This window comes from Megalobrama amblycephala, linkage group LG8, assembly GCF_018812025.1.
Source record: "Megalobrama amblycephala isolate DHTTF-2021 linkage group LG8, ASM1881202v1, whole genome shotgun sequence".
NCBI classification, from domain to species: domain Eukaryota; kingdom Metazoa; phylum Chordata; class Actinopteri; order Cypriniformes; family Xenocyprididae; genus Megalobrama; species Megalobrama amblycephala.
This window is the reverse complement of record NC_063051.1, coordinates 30,555,924-30,569,337: the sequence shown is the minus strand read 5'-3', so window position 1 is coordinate 30,569,337 and position 13,414 is coordinate 30,555,924. Positions and strand designations below refer to the sequence as shown.

At 37.3% G+C, this 13,414-nt stretch overlaps 1 protein-coding gene across 1 annotated transcript; it reads right to left on the bottom strand.

Moving 5' to 3' along the window:
* Positions 1 to 8,119: 8,119 nt before the first annotated feature.
* ackr3b (atypical chemokine receptor 3b) lies at positions 8,120 to 12,506 on the bottom strand. Its single transcript, XM_048200484.1, has 2 exons — positions 12,357 to 12,506; positions 8,120 to 9,502 (listed from the first exon to the last, which is right to left on the bottom strand). The coding sequence occupies exon 2, from the start codon at positions 9,463 to 9,465 to the stop codon at positions 8,377 to 8,379; it is 1,089 nt and encodes a 362-aa protein (XP_048056441.1). The 5' UTR covers positions 9,466 to 9,502; positions 12,357 to 12,506; the 3' UTR covers positions 8,120 to 8,376.
* Between the last annotated feature and the right edge of the window lie 908 nt (positions 12,507 to 13,414).

Below are 13,414 nucleotides of genomic sequence, written 5' to 3'. Positions count from 1 at the left end.
TAATGTTTTTAAAAGAAGTTTCGTCTGCTCACCAAGGCTACATTTATTTAATTAAAAATACAGTAAAAACAGTAATATTGTGAAATATTATTACAATTTAAAATAACTGTTTTCTATTTAAATATATTTGACAAAGTTTTATTCCTGATCAAAGCTGAAAAAAGTTCTGCAAATTTATTCTAATATGCTACACTGATTATTTTCCAGTTGTGTACTTTTTTTTCAGGATTCAAAAGTTCAAAAGAACAGCATTTATCTGGAAACACCCCTGGCAAAGTTTTTATTTTTATTTTTTTGTGGTTTTGGACATTAAATCAATCAAAAGATATTTATAATGTTACAGCATAAATCCTTATCATTTTTTGCTGCAAATGCATTACAGTAACTTGACATTATCATTAAAGACCAGCACAATATTACTGCATTTTTATAATAATTTTCATTTTTTAAAAACATTAAAAATCTTAGATTACATAATAATTATTATTATTATTTATTTATTTTAACATAAACTTTCTTTAGGCAATATATACATGCCCTCCAAAAGTTTGGAAACACCCCTGGCAAATGTGGTTTTGGACGATATCAGCATAAATCCTTATCATTTTTTGGTGCAAGTCAGACATGCCAGCAATAATAATTTTCATTTTGATTACCAATATATACATGTCAAAGTTTGCCAGCTGAGATGCCTGGTTATTGGTTTAAACCAGTATAATTGGTTGCCAATTAAGTTTAGAATACACTGAGCCAATCAGAACCCAGTTTAAGTCAGACAGCTGCTAATGCTGGAAATTTTGATGAATCGAAAATGTACGTTTTTTTCTATGTATAAACTGTTTATGTAATAAAATATGCTTTCGTAGGTTGTGTTGTCCCTTATCAATGCAAAATTATCAGAAAATAAAAAGGATTTATGCCAAAATCCCACTTTTCTAGAGTGTTTCCAAACTTTTGGAGGGCAGTGTATATCAGTTCACACTGTTTCTTAACTCCCTGAAAACCCTCAATTGTAGTTCTTCAGGGGAACGTAAATGTCACAGTATTCCTCATTTAAATAATTCCCACCCAAGGCATACGCATAATAAAGGGGACGAGGCCTGGTTAAGTTGTGTTAGTAGTGTGTTCAAACTCTTGGTTATGGTAAGGAGTGTGATACTTCTGAAACATGATCAAAGCAGTTGACCAATCAGAGCACTCTGTGCCTATACACTCTAAAAAATGCTGGGTTAAAAACAACCCAAGTTGGGTTGAAAATGGACAAACCCAGCATGCAGTTGGGTTGTTTTAACCCAGTGGTTGGGTTAAATGTTTGCCAAACCTGCTGGATAGTTTTATTTAACTCAACAATTGTTTCAAAATTACTCTATTGCTTGTTTAAAATGAACCCAAAGTATGTTGGAAATTAACATTTATTAATAAGTTTAACGCACAATAATTCAACAATAAACATTTATTAAATAGGGTATATGTCGAACGTCACATGACCATTGTGTCTCATTGCATCCGCTTGTCAGAGAAAGTGTTACAGCAGTATGAACTGACGGCATATCTATGGACTTTTAAGGTAATCAGCGAAACCTTCACAATGTTATAGGTGTTTTATTCTATTAAATATCTAAATGTTAGTTTGAAGAAGAAAAATGAAAAAAAGCTTTTAAATATCAATCTGCATCAGTTATGCTCATCTTTGCTCACTTCTTTTAAGTTATCTTGAATAAAACAGCACATTTTTTCATGAAGCACATTCAAAAGACCTAAAGTGATCTGATCTGTTTTACAGAATACAGAAGTTAGATTGCACATAACCCCTATTGCTTATTAATAAATGCTCACCTTTTGTTTATTACTGTTGCCTCTACTTATGTGTCTGATTTTTAATTTACAACCTGTTTTGGGTTCATTTTAAGACAAATATTTTAAACAATAGTTGGGTTAAATAAAACTACTCAGCACATTGGGCAAACATTTAACCCAACCACTGGGTTTGTCCATTTTCAATCCAAATTGGGTTGTTTTTAACCCAGTATTTTTAGAGTGTACTCTAGAAGACCTCAAAAACAAAATCAAGACTTTGAAAATAGTTCACCTTTAAGGTGTGGTCTCAAATTTCATTGAAATTTCAGAGGGAAAAAAGGTACATTGTCTATTGTCTACAGCATAGTGACATATGAAACACAGTTCACACCGTAGTCACTTTCAGACAAAGCAGTTTCTGTCGGTCAGTGTGGTGAATTCATGTGACCATCTTGAAAATGGGGGAAATCTGCATGGGGAACTTTTTTGCCCTCACACAAAACTCCAGATCGCACGGATTCCTATCGGAATTGATTGTATTTTGCTTTGCTGAGCAATGATAAATGTGACCGCACCTTTACTGTAATGTTCATTTTCAAGACATCAACATTTTTCTGCTGGTGAAATCCATCAATGTAGTGGAGAGTTATTATTGTATCAAAGGTTAAAACTGTTGGGGAAGAGAAATGACTCTCATTTGTTTCCACATCCACTGCTTAAAAACCCTAGGGGGGAATAGCGTCTCGCTCTTTGTTCGTGTCTCTTATTCCATTTCACTTTATCCCATTTCTTTTTACTCATTCTCCGAAATTCATTCTTCCTTGTTCCTTATTTAAAATACCTAAACAGAGTGAAACTACAGTAACTGATACTGTGGTTGCATGCAAATTTTGTATAAATAACCAAAGAAAGGAACTTGCGTGTCATCTCTATTTTTGTATGTTGCTGTAAGTCTATCTGATGCCCAGAGAAAAATAATTCACTGTAATATATCTCTTCCCTTCATTGTTCTTCTGCCAAAATAACCCTTCTCTTTTCAGCAAGGACAATTCTGTGGACCTCCATATCCGTTTTTGCCCGCATCTTTCCAGATTAATCTGTCCTCTCCATCTCCCCGTCTCTCGACTTTGATTGGTCTCGGCCCAATCAGCGAGAACTCGCCCGCACACAAACCATGTGAAATTGAACTTGTGGTCTCATTACCAAACAATAGGATTGAAGCGAGATTCAGTGCAGCGTTACAGGCCAAACACAGTGTAGTGGTTGAATGGCCCATTAGCTTCTCTCACAGGGTGGTTCCCAGCAGGGTTTATTAATGACCTTAGAGTGCTAATGACCTTTCAGTCTTCACTTTCTCTCTACCTGTAAACTGATCCACCGAAAGCGACTCTATTGTCTGATTCTCAGGGCTCTCTGTATCACTCTCTCTGTCTCACTTGTGCCATTCTCTTTGGCACAGAGTTACCATTGCCACCTTTCAGGGAAGCTCAGGGAATATCCCATGTGATAAATAACAGTATCGACACAAAAACAGACACATTCGCAATTAGTCTGACCTTTGGAAAGGTGTTCTCCTGTATCACTCAGCAGAAACTGAACTCCATACACAGCACAGCTGAGTCTGACTCTACAAAATCTGAGAACAGAATCCTCATCTTACCTAACTTTAAAGCAAGCAATACACTCTAAAAAATGCTGGGTTAAAAACAACCCAAGTTGGGTTTTGAATGGACAAACCCAAAGTTTGGGTTGTTTTGACCCAGCGATAAGGGGTTAAATGCTAAACCTGCTGGGTAGTTTTATTTAACTCAACTATTGCTTGCTTAAAATGAACCCAAAATATGTTGGAAATTAACATTTATTAACAGTGTTAGGGGTAATGCATTACAAGTAACTTGAGTTACGTAATCAGAATACTTTTTTTCAAGTAACTAGTAAAGTAACACATTACTTTTTAAATTTACAACAAAATATCTAAGTTACTTTTTCAAATAAGTAACGCAAGTTAATTTTCACATGTATTGACTGACATTCTTCTTTTTTAATCTACAATAGCAGCACAAGCTGTAAGGTTTGTTTGAGCTGCGCCCTCTACTGTACAGGCGTAAATATGCATTTCCTTCAGCCTGAGGCTTATTTATTTCACTTTTGGTGTAAAAGGGCCTTAAAGGGTTAGTTCACCCAAAAATGAAAATGATGTCATTAATGACTCACCCTCATGTCGTTCCACACCCGTAAGACCTCCGTTCATCTTCGGAACACAGTTTAAGATATTTTAGATTTAGTCCGAGAGCTTTCTGTCCCTCCATTGAAAATGTATGTACGGTATACTGTCCATGTCCAGAAAGGTAATAAAAACATCATCAAAGTAGTCCATGTGACATCAGTGGGTTAGTTAGAAGTTTTTGAAGCATTGAAAATACATTTTGGTCCAAAAATAACAAAAACTACAACTTTATTCAGCATTGTCTTCTCTTCCGGGTCTGTTGTCAATCCGCGTTCACGACTCCGCAGTGACGCTGCTGACGTGTTATCCGGTGCACCCGAGTTTCGTTCACAGTCTGAGGGAGACGCACACTGTATTCAAGCTATTCTACATTGTTTGTATTTTGGTATTGCTATATTTTTTAAAATGGTGCGTAAGTGTGCATGTCGCGGATGTCCTAATCGACCAAAAACAACAACGTAAAAGTGCATTACCAACACCGACAGATGAAAGGATTCAATGGAATCAATTCAGTGGAATCAATTTAATGGAATCAATTCAATGGAATCAATTCAATGGAATCAATTCAATGGAATCAATTTAATGGAATCAATTCAATGGAAAGGATTCCGGAAGAGAAGACAAATGCTGAATATAGTCATAGTTTTTGTTATTTTTGGACCAAAATGTATTTTCGATGCTTCAACAAATTCTAACTAACCCACTGATGTCACATGGACTACTTTGATGATGTTTTTATTACCTTTCTGGACATGGACAGTATACCGTACATACATTTTCAATGGAGGGACAGAAAGCTCTCGGACTAAATCTAAAATATCTTAAACTGTGTTCTGAAGATTAACAGAGGTCTTACGGGTTTGGAACGACATGAGGGTGAGTCATTAATGACATCATTTTCATTTTTGGGTTAACTAACCCTTTAACATTTGCCAAAAATATTACTTTTTGTTGTTATTAAACAAAAAACTGGCAAACAAGCAAGCACAGCCTAGGTTAGAAAAAGAAACGCAAAAAGTAATGCAACACATTACTTTTCATAAAAGGTTACTAAGTAACACAATTAGTTACTTTTTAGGGAGTAATGTGACATTGTAATGCATTACTTTTTAAGTAACTTTCCCCAACAATGTTTGTTAATATGTTAAATAAATTAATTTTAAAACAATAGTTGGGTTAAATAAAACTGCCCAGCGGGTTGGGCGAACATTTAGCCCAACCACTGGTTTGTCCATTTTCAACCCAACTTAGGTTGTTTTTAACCCAGCATTATTTATAGTGTATAATCTGGATAGCATGAATTCGTAGTTTGACATTAAAACAATAATATTAAAAAGATTTTAAAGAATTAGGTCACAAGAATAATATTGAATTTTTTTTTTTCTTTAGAATAAATACTGAAGAATTCATACTTTAGCATTATGAGATTATTGTCATCATTTATTGTGCCATTAAAACGTCTTTGTAGGATATACTGTAGCCACAGACAACAGGGGAAAAACTGCTTGTCCTTAAAGCAAATATCTATTGCCTCAAAGTCCAGAGAAAATGAAGAAGCCATGAAACATCGTTCATTTTATTGTGGAGTGTCACACACCAGCACCTTCATCTTCACTCTCATGAGCCATCCTTACAGATGTTGAAATCATGATTGGGTTTAAATACAGCTGTCTTTCAGAAGGATGTGAAAGAAATCTCACTGGAATTCTGTTAGATAATTATGTGCTAACAGTTTATATAATCCTCCAAGTGAGGTATGTGGGATTCTGGAAAAAGTCTGAAACAGTGAAGAAAAATGACCAGAAAAATGTGTTTGCACCAAGAACCTTCTGTCTTTTCATTACATTTTTTTTTAGCAGTACTGCTTGAATCAGAGCCTTGAGTGCATAGCAGACAGGTCAGGTTATGAGTCTGTATTTCTTTTGATGCAGGGGATTCCCAAGTCAAATTACTCCTCTCCTAAAACAGTAAAGTGTTTGAGAAGATCATATCATTTGTTTTACAGGAGAGAATAAGCCTTGTTATTTTCTGAGGGCTTTCCAAGAGAGCAGTAATAATGCCTTCTCTAATTTGCACTGTCTAGAAACCCAGTCACAATTTGAAACAAACACCTGGAACTTCTTCAGAACTACAAAGGAGAAGCAGAGAAAACGAGGCTCCTGGAACAGTTGGTATGGATTAAACAAACTTCCCTTCGCTCAGAGCTGAACTCACTGAAGATACAGAATGAGCCGGACCCCCCCGGAGATTTAAGTACACACACATATGAACACATGTACACAACCGTACCTATACGAAGCATGCCCACAGGCTTGAGTAATGTCTTCTCATCATGGCAATATAAGCCATATGGTCAGTTTTCCACAGAAAATTAGTTGCAACATCTTTACTTTGATCATGTGCCAGTTTGAATGTAGGTCTAAATTAAATAAAAATGATAAATGCATAATGGTTTACTTTAGAAATAAATGCAACTATGCAAAATATGATTTGATAAGACTTTCTAGTAAGGTTAAATTCATTAAAATTAATTAATGCGTTATGTTTTATGAAATAATCCATGTTCCTAATATTGGTTAATTTATGTTAATTTGATGTTTGTTCATAATGTTAATTTAAACAAAATGTTAAATATTAGTAATAAATGTATTACTAATGCATTTGTAACATATTAACATTAAGTAATGTATAATAAACAAACATCAAGTTAACATTAACCTAAATTTTAAAAAAAAATTGTTAGTTCATGATATCTAAAGTATTGAATAATGTAAATAAACCCTATTGTAAAATGTTAATGATCATCTTGCATATAATAATGCATATTCTCAAATGATACATGACAACATAATTATAATAATTAAGCTAAAAGTGAGTGCCTATGGGTTAATTTGTAATCATACAAAACAAACATCTTCAAGAGAATTCCAAAAGATTGATACAAAGTTTATTTCAATGGCACATTTTTATGTCAGACAATATTTCTAAACACTGAACATACACAATGAGTATATAAATATAATTTTATTTACAAAACATTTACAAATGCAGCAAGCATTGTTCTTGAAATGTACAACTTATCTAAAAAGTGTATCATTTCCCACAAGCAGAACAAACAGCATGACATCAATTTACAATATCTCTTGATTTGGACTTGCTTATCTCCACTCCATTGTTTGGGTTTTCAACATTCCCCTCCATTTTACCAGACATAACTGTACATTACACGTTGTGTAAGAAAACGTGATCTTGGAGTCTTTCCGGCAGATGTAGGAAAGCCACAGATAAGTGGAGAACGGATTATACGAGTCTTTCTGTGGCTCCAGGACAGGAAGGGGCCTTTTCCACCAATTTCACTGACACAAAAGCCTAGCTAGACTTACAAATCAAATCAATACAAGTGCTTTCTCAATGCATCTATAACTGTCATAATAATGTACAAAAAGCATAAACATTCATCTGTTTATAAAGATATACTCTAAACCCAGAGAGCAATATAGTGTGGCCCAAATCTGGTACATGTGGATTACACGCGGACCAGATGTGGGCCGGATCTGGGCCGACATGTTGGGTTGAAAATGGACAAACCCAGCAAATTGGGTTGTTTTGACCCAATGAATGGGTTGTTTTAACCCAGCGGTTAGGTTAAATGTTTGCCCAACCTACTGGGTAGTTTTATTTAACTCAACTATTGTTTAAAAATTACTGTACTGCTTGCTTAAAATGAACCCAAAATATGTTGGAAATGGGTTGTATTTTGAGTAGGGCTGCACGATTAATCGCATGCTATTCTCACGCGCATTTCGTCAGTAAAGCCGGTTCCCTGATTACCGCTAAATCGCCATCACCTGCTTTCAAATGAAGCGGCATTTAATAGACAGAGCCGTAGGTCACTGAAAAGCCACGCAATATCGCGTTCATATCGCAGATGAATCGCCTGCGATAATGAACGCGATATTGCGTGGCTTGTCCGTGAACTACGGCTCCGTCTATTAAAAGGCGCTCCGTTTAAAAACAGGTGATGGCGATTTAGCGGTAATCAGGGAACCGGCTTTACTGACGAAATGCGCGTGAGAATAGCATGCGATTAATCGTGCAGCCCTAATTTTGAGTTCATTTGTTCAGCATGTTGGGCAAACATTTAACCCAACCACTTGGTTAAAACAACCCATTTTCAACCCAACTTGGGTTGTTTTTAACCCAGCATTTTTTAGAGCGTAAGCAAACTGTACATGTACAAAGCTGTTTTACAAAACATCAAATTTGGCCATGCTTCAAGAGCAAAACATCCAGAGAGATTTCCATGACTGTTCCCTCTCTATCTGCTGATGGTCAACACCATCATAACATGTTCATAACGGTCCCTGGTTCTCCACAGCAGAGTATTCTGTCTCAGACACATGTGAGGCATCGATAAGCCTAGCGAGGCCAGTTTTGGTAGAGTACTTGAAGATGAAGGCCTTCATGAGGTCGTAGCGGTAGTTCTTGTTGATGAAGTTGTAGATGATGGGGTTCACGCAGCAGTGAAGGAGGGAGAACCACTGAGTGAGATGCAGCGCCGCATAGAGAGCGTTCTCCAGAGTGCAGTTGAAGGGGAGCACGTTGAGAAAGGCTAGCGTGTCAAGCAGTAGAGCTCCATGGTAGGGCAGCCAACACACTAGAAAGACCACAATGTAGGTGAAGATGAGCCGACGGCTGACGCGACGCTCCTGGTCAGCCGAGGGTTGGATGGTACCGGCCAGGAGGATGTAGAACACGGCAATGATAGGGAAGGGAATGGCAAAGCCGAGCATGAAGAAACTCAATTGGATGCCAACTGTCCACTCCTTAGTGCTGTCCGCGGGATACACGGACTTGCATACGATGCTGTCTGAATGGCTGGACTTCTCAGCCTGAAGGAAGTATGTTTCAGGGAGGGCGGCAAAGAGTGCCAGCAGCCAAACGCCCACACAGATTAGCTGCCTGGTCCTTCTCTTCCTCTGACTGGGACCGTCTCCAAAAAGTTTCACGGACAGGTAGCGGTCCACACTCATGCACGTGAGGAAGAAGATACTGCTGAAGAGGTTGACACTGAAGATCAGGTGTGTAATTTTGCACATGGCATCCCCAAAAGGCCAGTGGCCGAGTTGAAGCAGAGAGCTAATGTAGACCGGAAGAGTGGCCACTACGCAGAGGTCAGCGATGGCTAGGTTGAGGATGTACAGGTGAGTCTCGTAACGTTTCCCCTCGGCTCGCACGTTCACCCACACCACCAGAGCGTTGGCGGCGAGGCCGATGATGAAGAGGAAGATGTAGAGCACAGAGAGGCCGTAGAGCAACGCCCTCTGGCTAAAGGCGCTGTGACACACTTCCACATGGGAGACGTTATCGTCAAGAGTTGAGAAGTTCAGATCACCCAGTGCATCCAAAATGTCATTGAAGTCATTCACGTTCACACTCATCTTGCCACGTTTTTGTTATTGCCGCAACGGCAGTGACCTGAAACGTAAAGAGAGACGCCGTTATGACACGTAGACAGGAAAAAAAAACATGAACAGGGACTAATTAAACTCAGAGGGACAGAAAAAATGTATAACAAAGAAAGTTTATTTATAAAACACTCATAATCTGAAACATCTCGAACACACCAGGATCCTTTCTCAGAGGGCAGGACCTTGTACTGTGTTAGGAGTATTTTTCAGTGCATGGGTTTATTTCCCAGGGTTACTGGGCTGGGCTTAATTTAAGAATAAATTTAAACTGTCACAAAATCAAAGAAGGAAAGGGTCAATGGGTCAAATAAGAGTGTCCACAATAAATAAAAGGAATGTCTTCATGAAAACTCTAAAACCATCAAACAAAAAGTAATAACATATTTTTCTTTCACCTTGAATGTGATTGTACACATCTTAATCATTATTTTCAAAATCTTTTTTAAATGCACTAGGGATGCACCGATATGAAAATTTTGGCCAATACCGATAACCGATAATAACCGATAAAGAACCGAAGTTCTTTATATTTGAAAGCCGATAACCGATATATAGGCAGATAAATCTAAATCCAATTTTTATATAATTTTTGAGAGCCTGATTACAAAAACAAAAGTCTCACCATTAAAAGCCATGTCCCAATCATACAATTATAGTATAACTATATGACAGACTTGCACTGTATTCTCCTTTTTGAAGTGATTTCAATCATATTTCAAGCAATTCATAACCATCATAGCGAACAGTGTGCATCTGAAGCGTAATCCATCTTTTAATATATCGACCAAATTTTCTTATCAGGCCGATAAGATATGTCTGTAATATTATCAGACTAGACTAACAAAAAAGCAACAGTGCTCAAAAGTTGTACTACTTTGCTGAACATAAGGACTAAATGCCTGGCAGCAATACTCAGATGGTTAAGCAAAAAAAAAAAAAAAGCTTATTGGCAGACCTCAGTTGTCATGCAGCGACCTAGTGAAAAGCTAAGCAGATATCCATGGCGAATGGGAGGCATTTTGGCTATACAAAAAGTTCAGCACAACTACAAGTGAGTACAATGATATAGAGCAGAGTGTAATGCTTCAGGAGTCATCAGAATGAGACTAATGCCCGCTAGAAGTGAGATAAGTCATAGACCGAGGGGAGGATGGGCGGCTGCTGCTCCCTCTGCGACACGGAGGGGTGAAAGGTTCTTTTCTCAAAATGATATGCTCAGCTTGAGGACTGGATGCCAGGCTTTGAACTGACAAAAGCTAAGGAGAACAGAGAACCGGCACACTGGCGCTGTGTCAGAGTTTTCATTTGCACACAGATGTACACACATCTCTAATCACACAGTTTTGATCTTCGGCCCCCAGGGTTTGCATAATAATAAAAACACTGGCACACTTAAGTATCCTTTTAAAACTTTGTGCAGTGAAGCAGAAATGATAAACACATTTATGCTCTTTCACAATTTTTAAGTAAACATGGAAAATATTAAACACAATATCTGTTTGCAATTGGCCTGGAGTAAAAAACTAAAAGATGCAACTACAAACTTGTTGTGTTTTGCTAAAGAAGCATCAAGAAGTAGAATTTGTTTAGGCTTGTTTATTTTCATTCCAAATCATCCCACTGTTTTGACCCTGGAACACGGTTAGCGCCTGACCTTAATATCACTAAAAGAAATATGAGAAGAGACACAGCTGCTCTTAATGCATGCTGTGATGTACCGCAAGAAAACAAAGACTTATTTTACAGCTTTCTACTCTGACATCATTAGATTAGGGAGACAGAGAGGGTGGCATAAACCTCTGACCTGAATGACCAGGTGCATTTGAAAAAATCAGGTGCCATAAAATGTGACGGTCCATTACAGACGGCCCCAGGCACCACCATCACGTCCCCCAGCCTTGTTGTAAAACTGTTGCGTTTACATTGCTCAAACACAGCGGCCCCTCACCTGATCTCACGGCCCCAGGCATCAAGCACACTTGCCCGCACAAAGATTTAGCTGCCGACTCCCTCTCTCCCTGTCTCTCTCACTTCAAGTCTCTAAGTTCCATTGAAACTCAGTATTGTTTCACTCCAAGCATGAAATAAGGGAATTATCGGTCATGGTTAAAGCATGAAATCTTCACTGTAACTGAATGTGAGGGGGGAAATGTAACAACAATACAGTAAAACAAATCACGCTGATCATGAAACTTGAAGGAAACTAGACACCAAGGAAATTTACATAAATAGATAGAAACAAAATAATGCAAAATGAAAAATAATGCAAGAAGCTTTAGTCAACATTCATCATTAAAACCACCTTTGTTCCAAAAAAAAAAAAAAAAAAATCTCAACCCTCAGTCAAAAATCTACCTCATTATTTACATAAATGGATATGGATTCACAGGAACTGATCCTTACTCCAGAAAACAAACAAACAAAAAAAGAGCGAAAGAAACAAAAAGAGTTCCTCTACCTGGTCCTGTAGACACAATAATGCATATTCTTCTCTTAAAGTGTGCATTTAAAGTTATTTATTCTAAAACAACATTCATTTGTATGTTATAGCTATTAAACAATATAATCCGACATCACGTTGGTAGCCTATTAAAGAGACAAATCCGCGGGATTGGAAACTGCTAATCCACACCACCAACTGAGAGTTTCGGGATCAGTGAATTTGTTAAAAAAAAGGAGCTTTTTAAGTACCTTAACTTTCAAAGTGTAGAATTAGAGGAAGTTGCGTTTTAAGATCGCATTTAAATCTACTTATATCACTAGTTCTAAGTGTATCATTTGGTCCGATACGAGTGCATTTAAAAACTCAAATCTCTCACACAAGCAGATGCACGCACAAACAAGACGCAAAATGAACTTACAATCCTTGTGGTGTGTTTTGGTGCTCCTAGACTTTTAAATGTAGCCTTTGGTAACGAGATTCCGATGCCTGGAGAAAATGTCAAAGTCTGTAGTTATCCGTACGAGAGGATAGCGTGATTGTCCCTCTGCGCTCCGACTGCACTTGCTGATATAGTGCTGCGCGTAACGCCTCCTGAGGCCGGTCGGAAAACTGAATCACTCAAGTTTCTGTCCAACAACAATGTGGATGGCGGACGTGCGACACATCGGATTTCCACCCCCTTTTTAAACAACGATATCAACAAAAAAGACTGTTCGAATATAAAAATAAGCTTTTGTGTTTTGTTTTCGCACGAGAGTTGTTTAGAGAAATCAAAGAAGATTGTGCATGCGAGAGTTTCATTGAGGACTTCCACAGTTTCACATGCTGCGTGTAATATTCTCAATATGTTTATATCAGTAAAACACTCTATGCACTATTCAATTAAGTAACTGTAACAAGAAATATTTCATATTGCTAACATATATTTCCTATCATATCATTCCATAATATAGAAATATATTATAGGCTATATATTGAATTTGATGTATCAACTGATATGTTAAGCATTAGACTAATTATATAATACAATGATTATATCATATTACCTGTAATATGACTATAGTACCGTATTAGTCATATAAAATTGATTTAATGCTCTTTTTAGTTCATGCTTCAAAGTCTTTTATCAAAAGCTGTAAGTAGTAGCAGGTGAATGTTGTTTTGTTGTTTTTCCTGTCCCATGACTGTTTCATTCTTTTTGCATCCTCTTGGCAATCTCTTAAAGACTTCCAAGCAGTTTGCTAAATTTAGGCACGAGGAAGCTCACCTGTTCTGAATTTTCAGCTGGCCTCTGTTTAGATTTATATTTTCTGGCTAACGGCCAGTGGCTATTGTATGTGGCTTGGAAAAGTGGAAACTGAAATGAAACATAATTAACAATATCAATGGAGTCTTGATGAGATAAATTGTTCAGAGGTAGTGATGCATTTGATTGTAGAAGCATAAACACTAATAGTGCATTGATCCAAAGGCAAA

Coding starts and splice junctions, on each gene's coding strand:
- ackr3b (XM_048200484.1), bottom strand. CDS start 9,465: ATGAGTGTGAACGTGAATGACTTCAATGACATTTTGGATGCACTGGGT.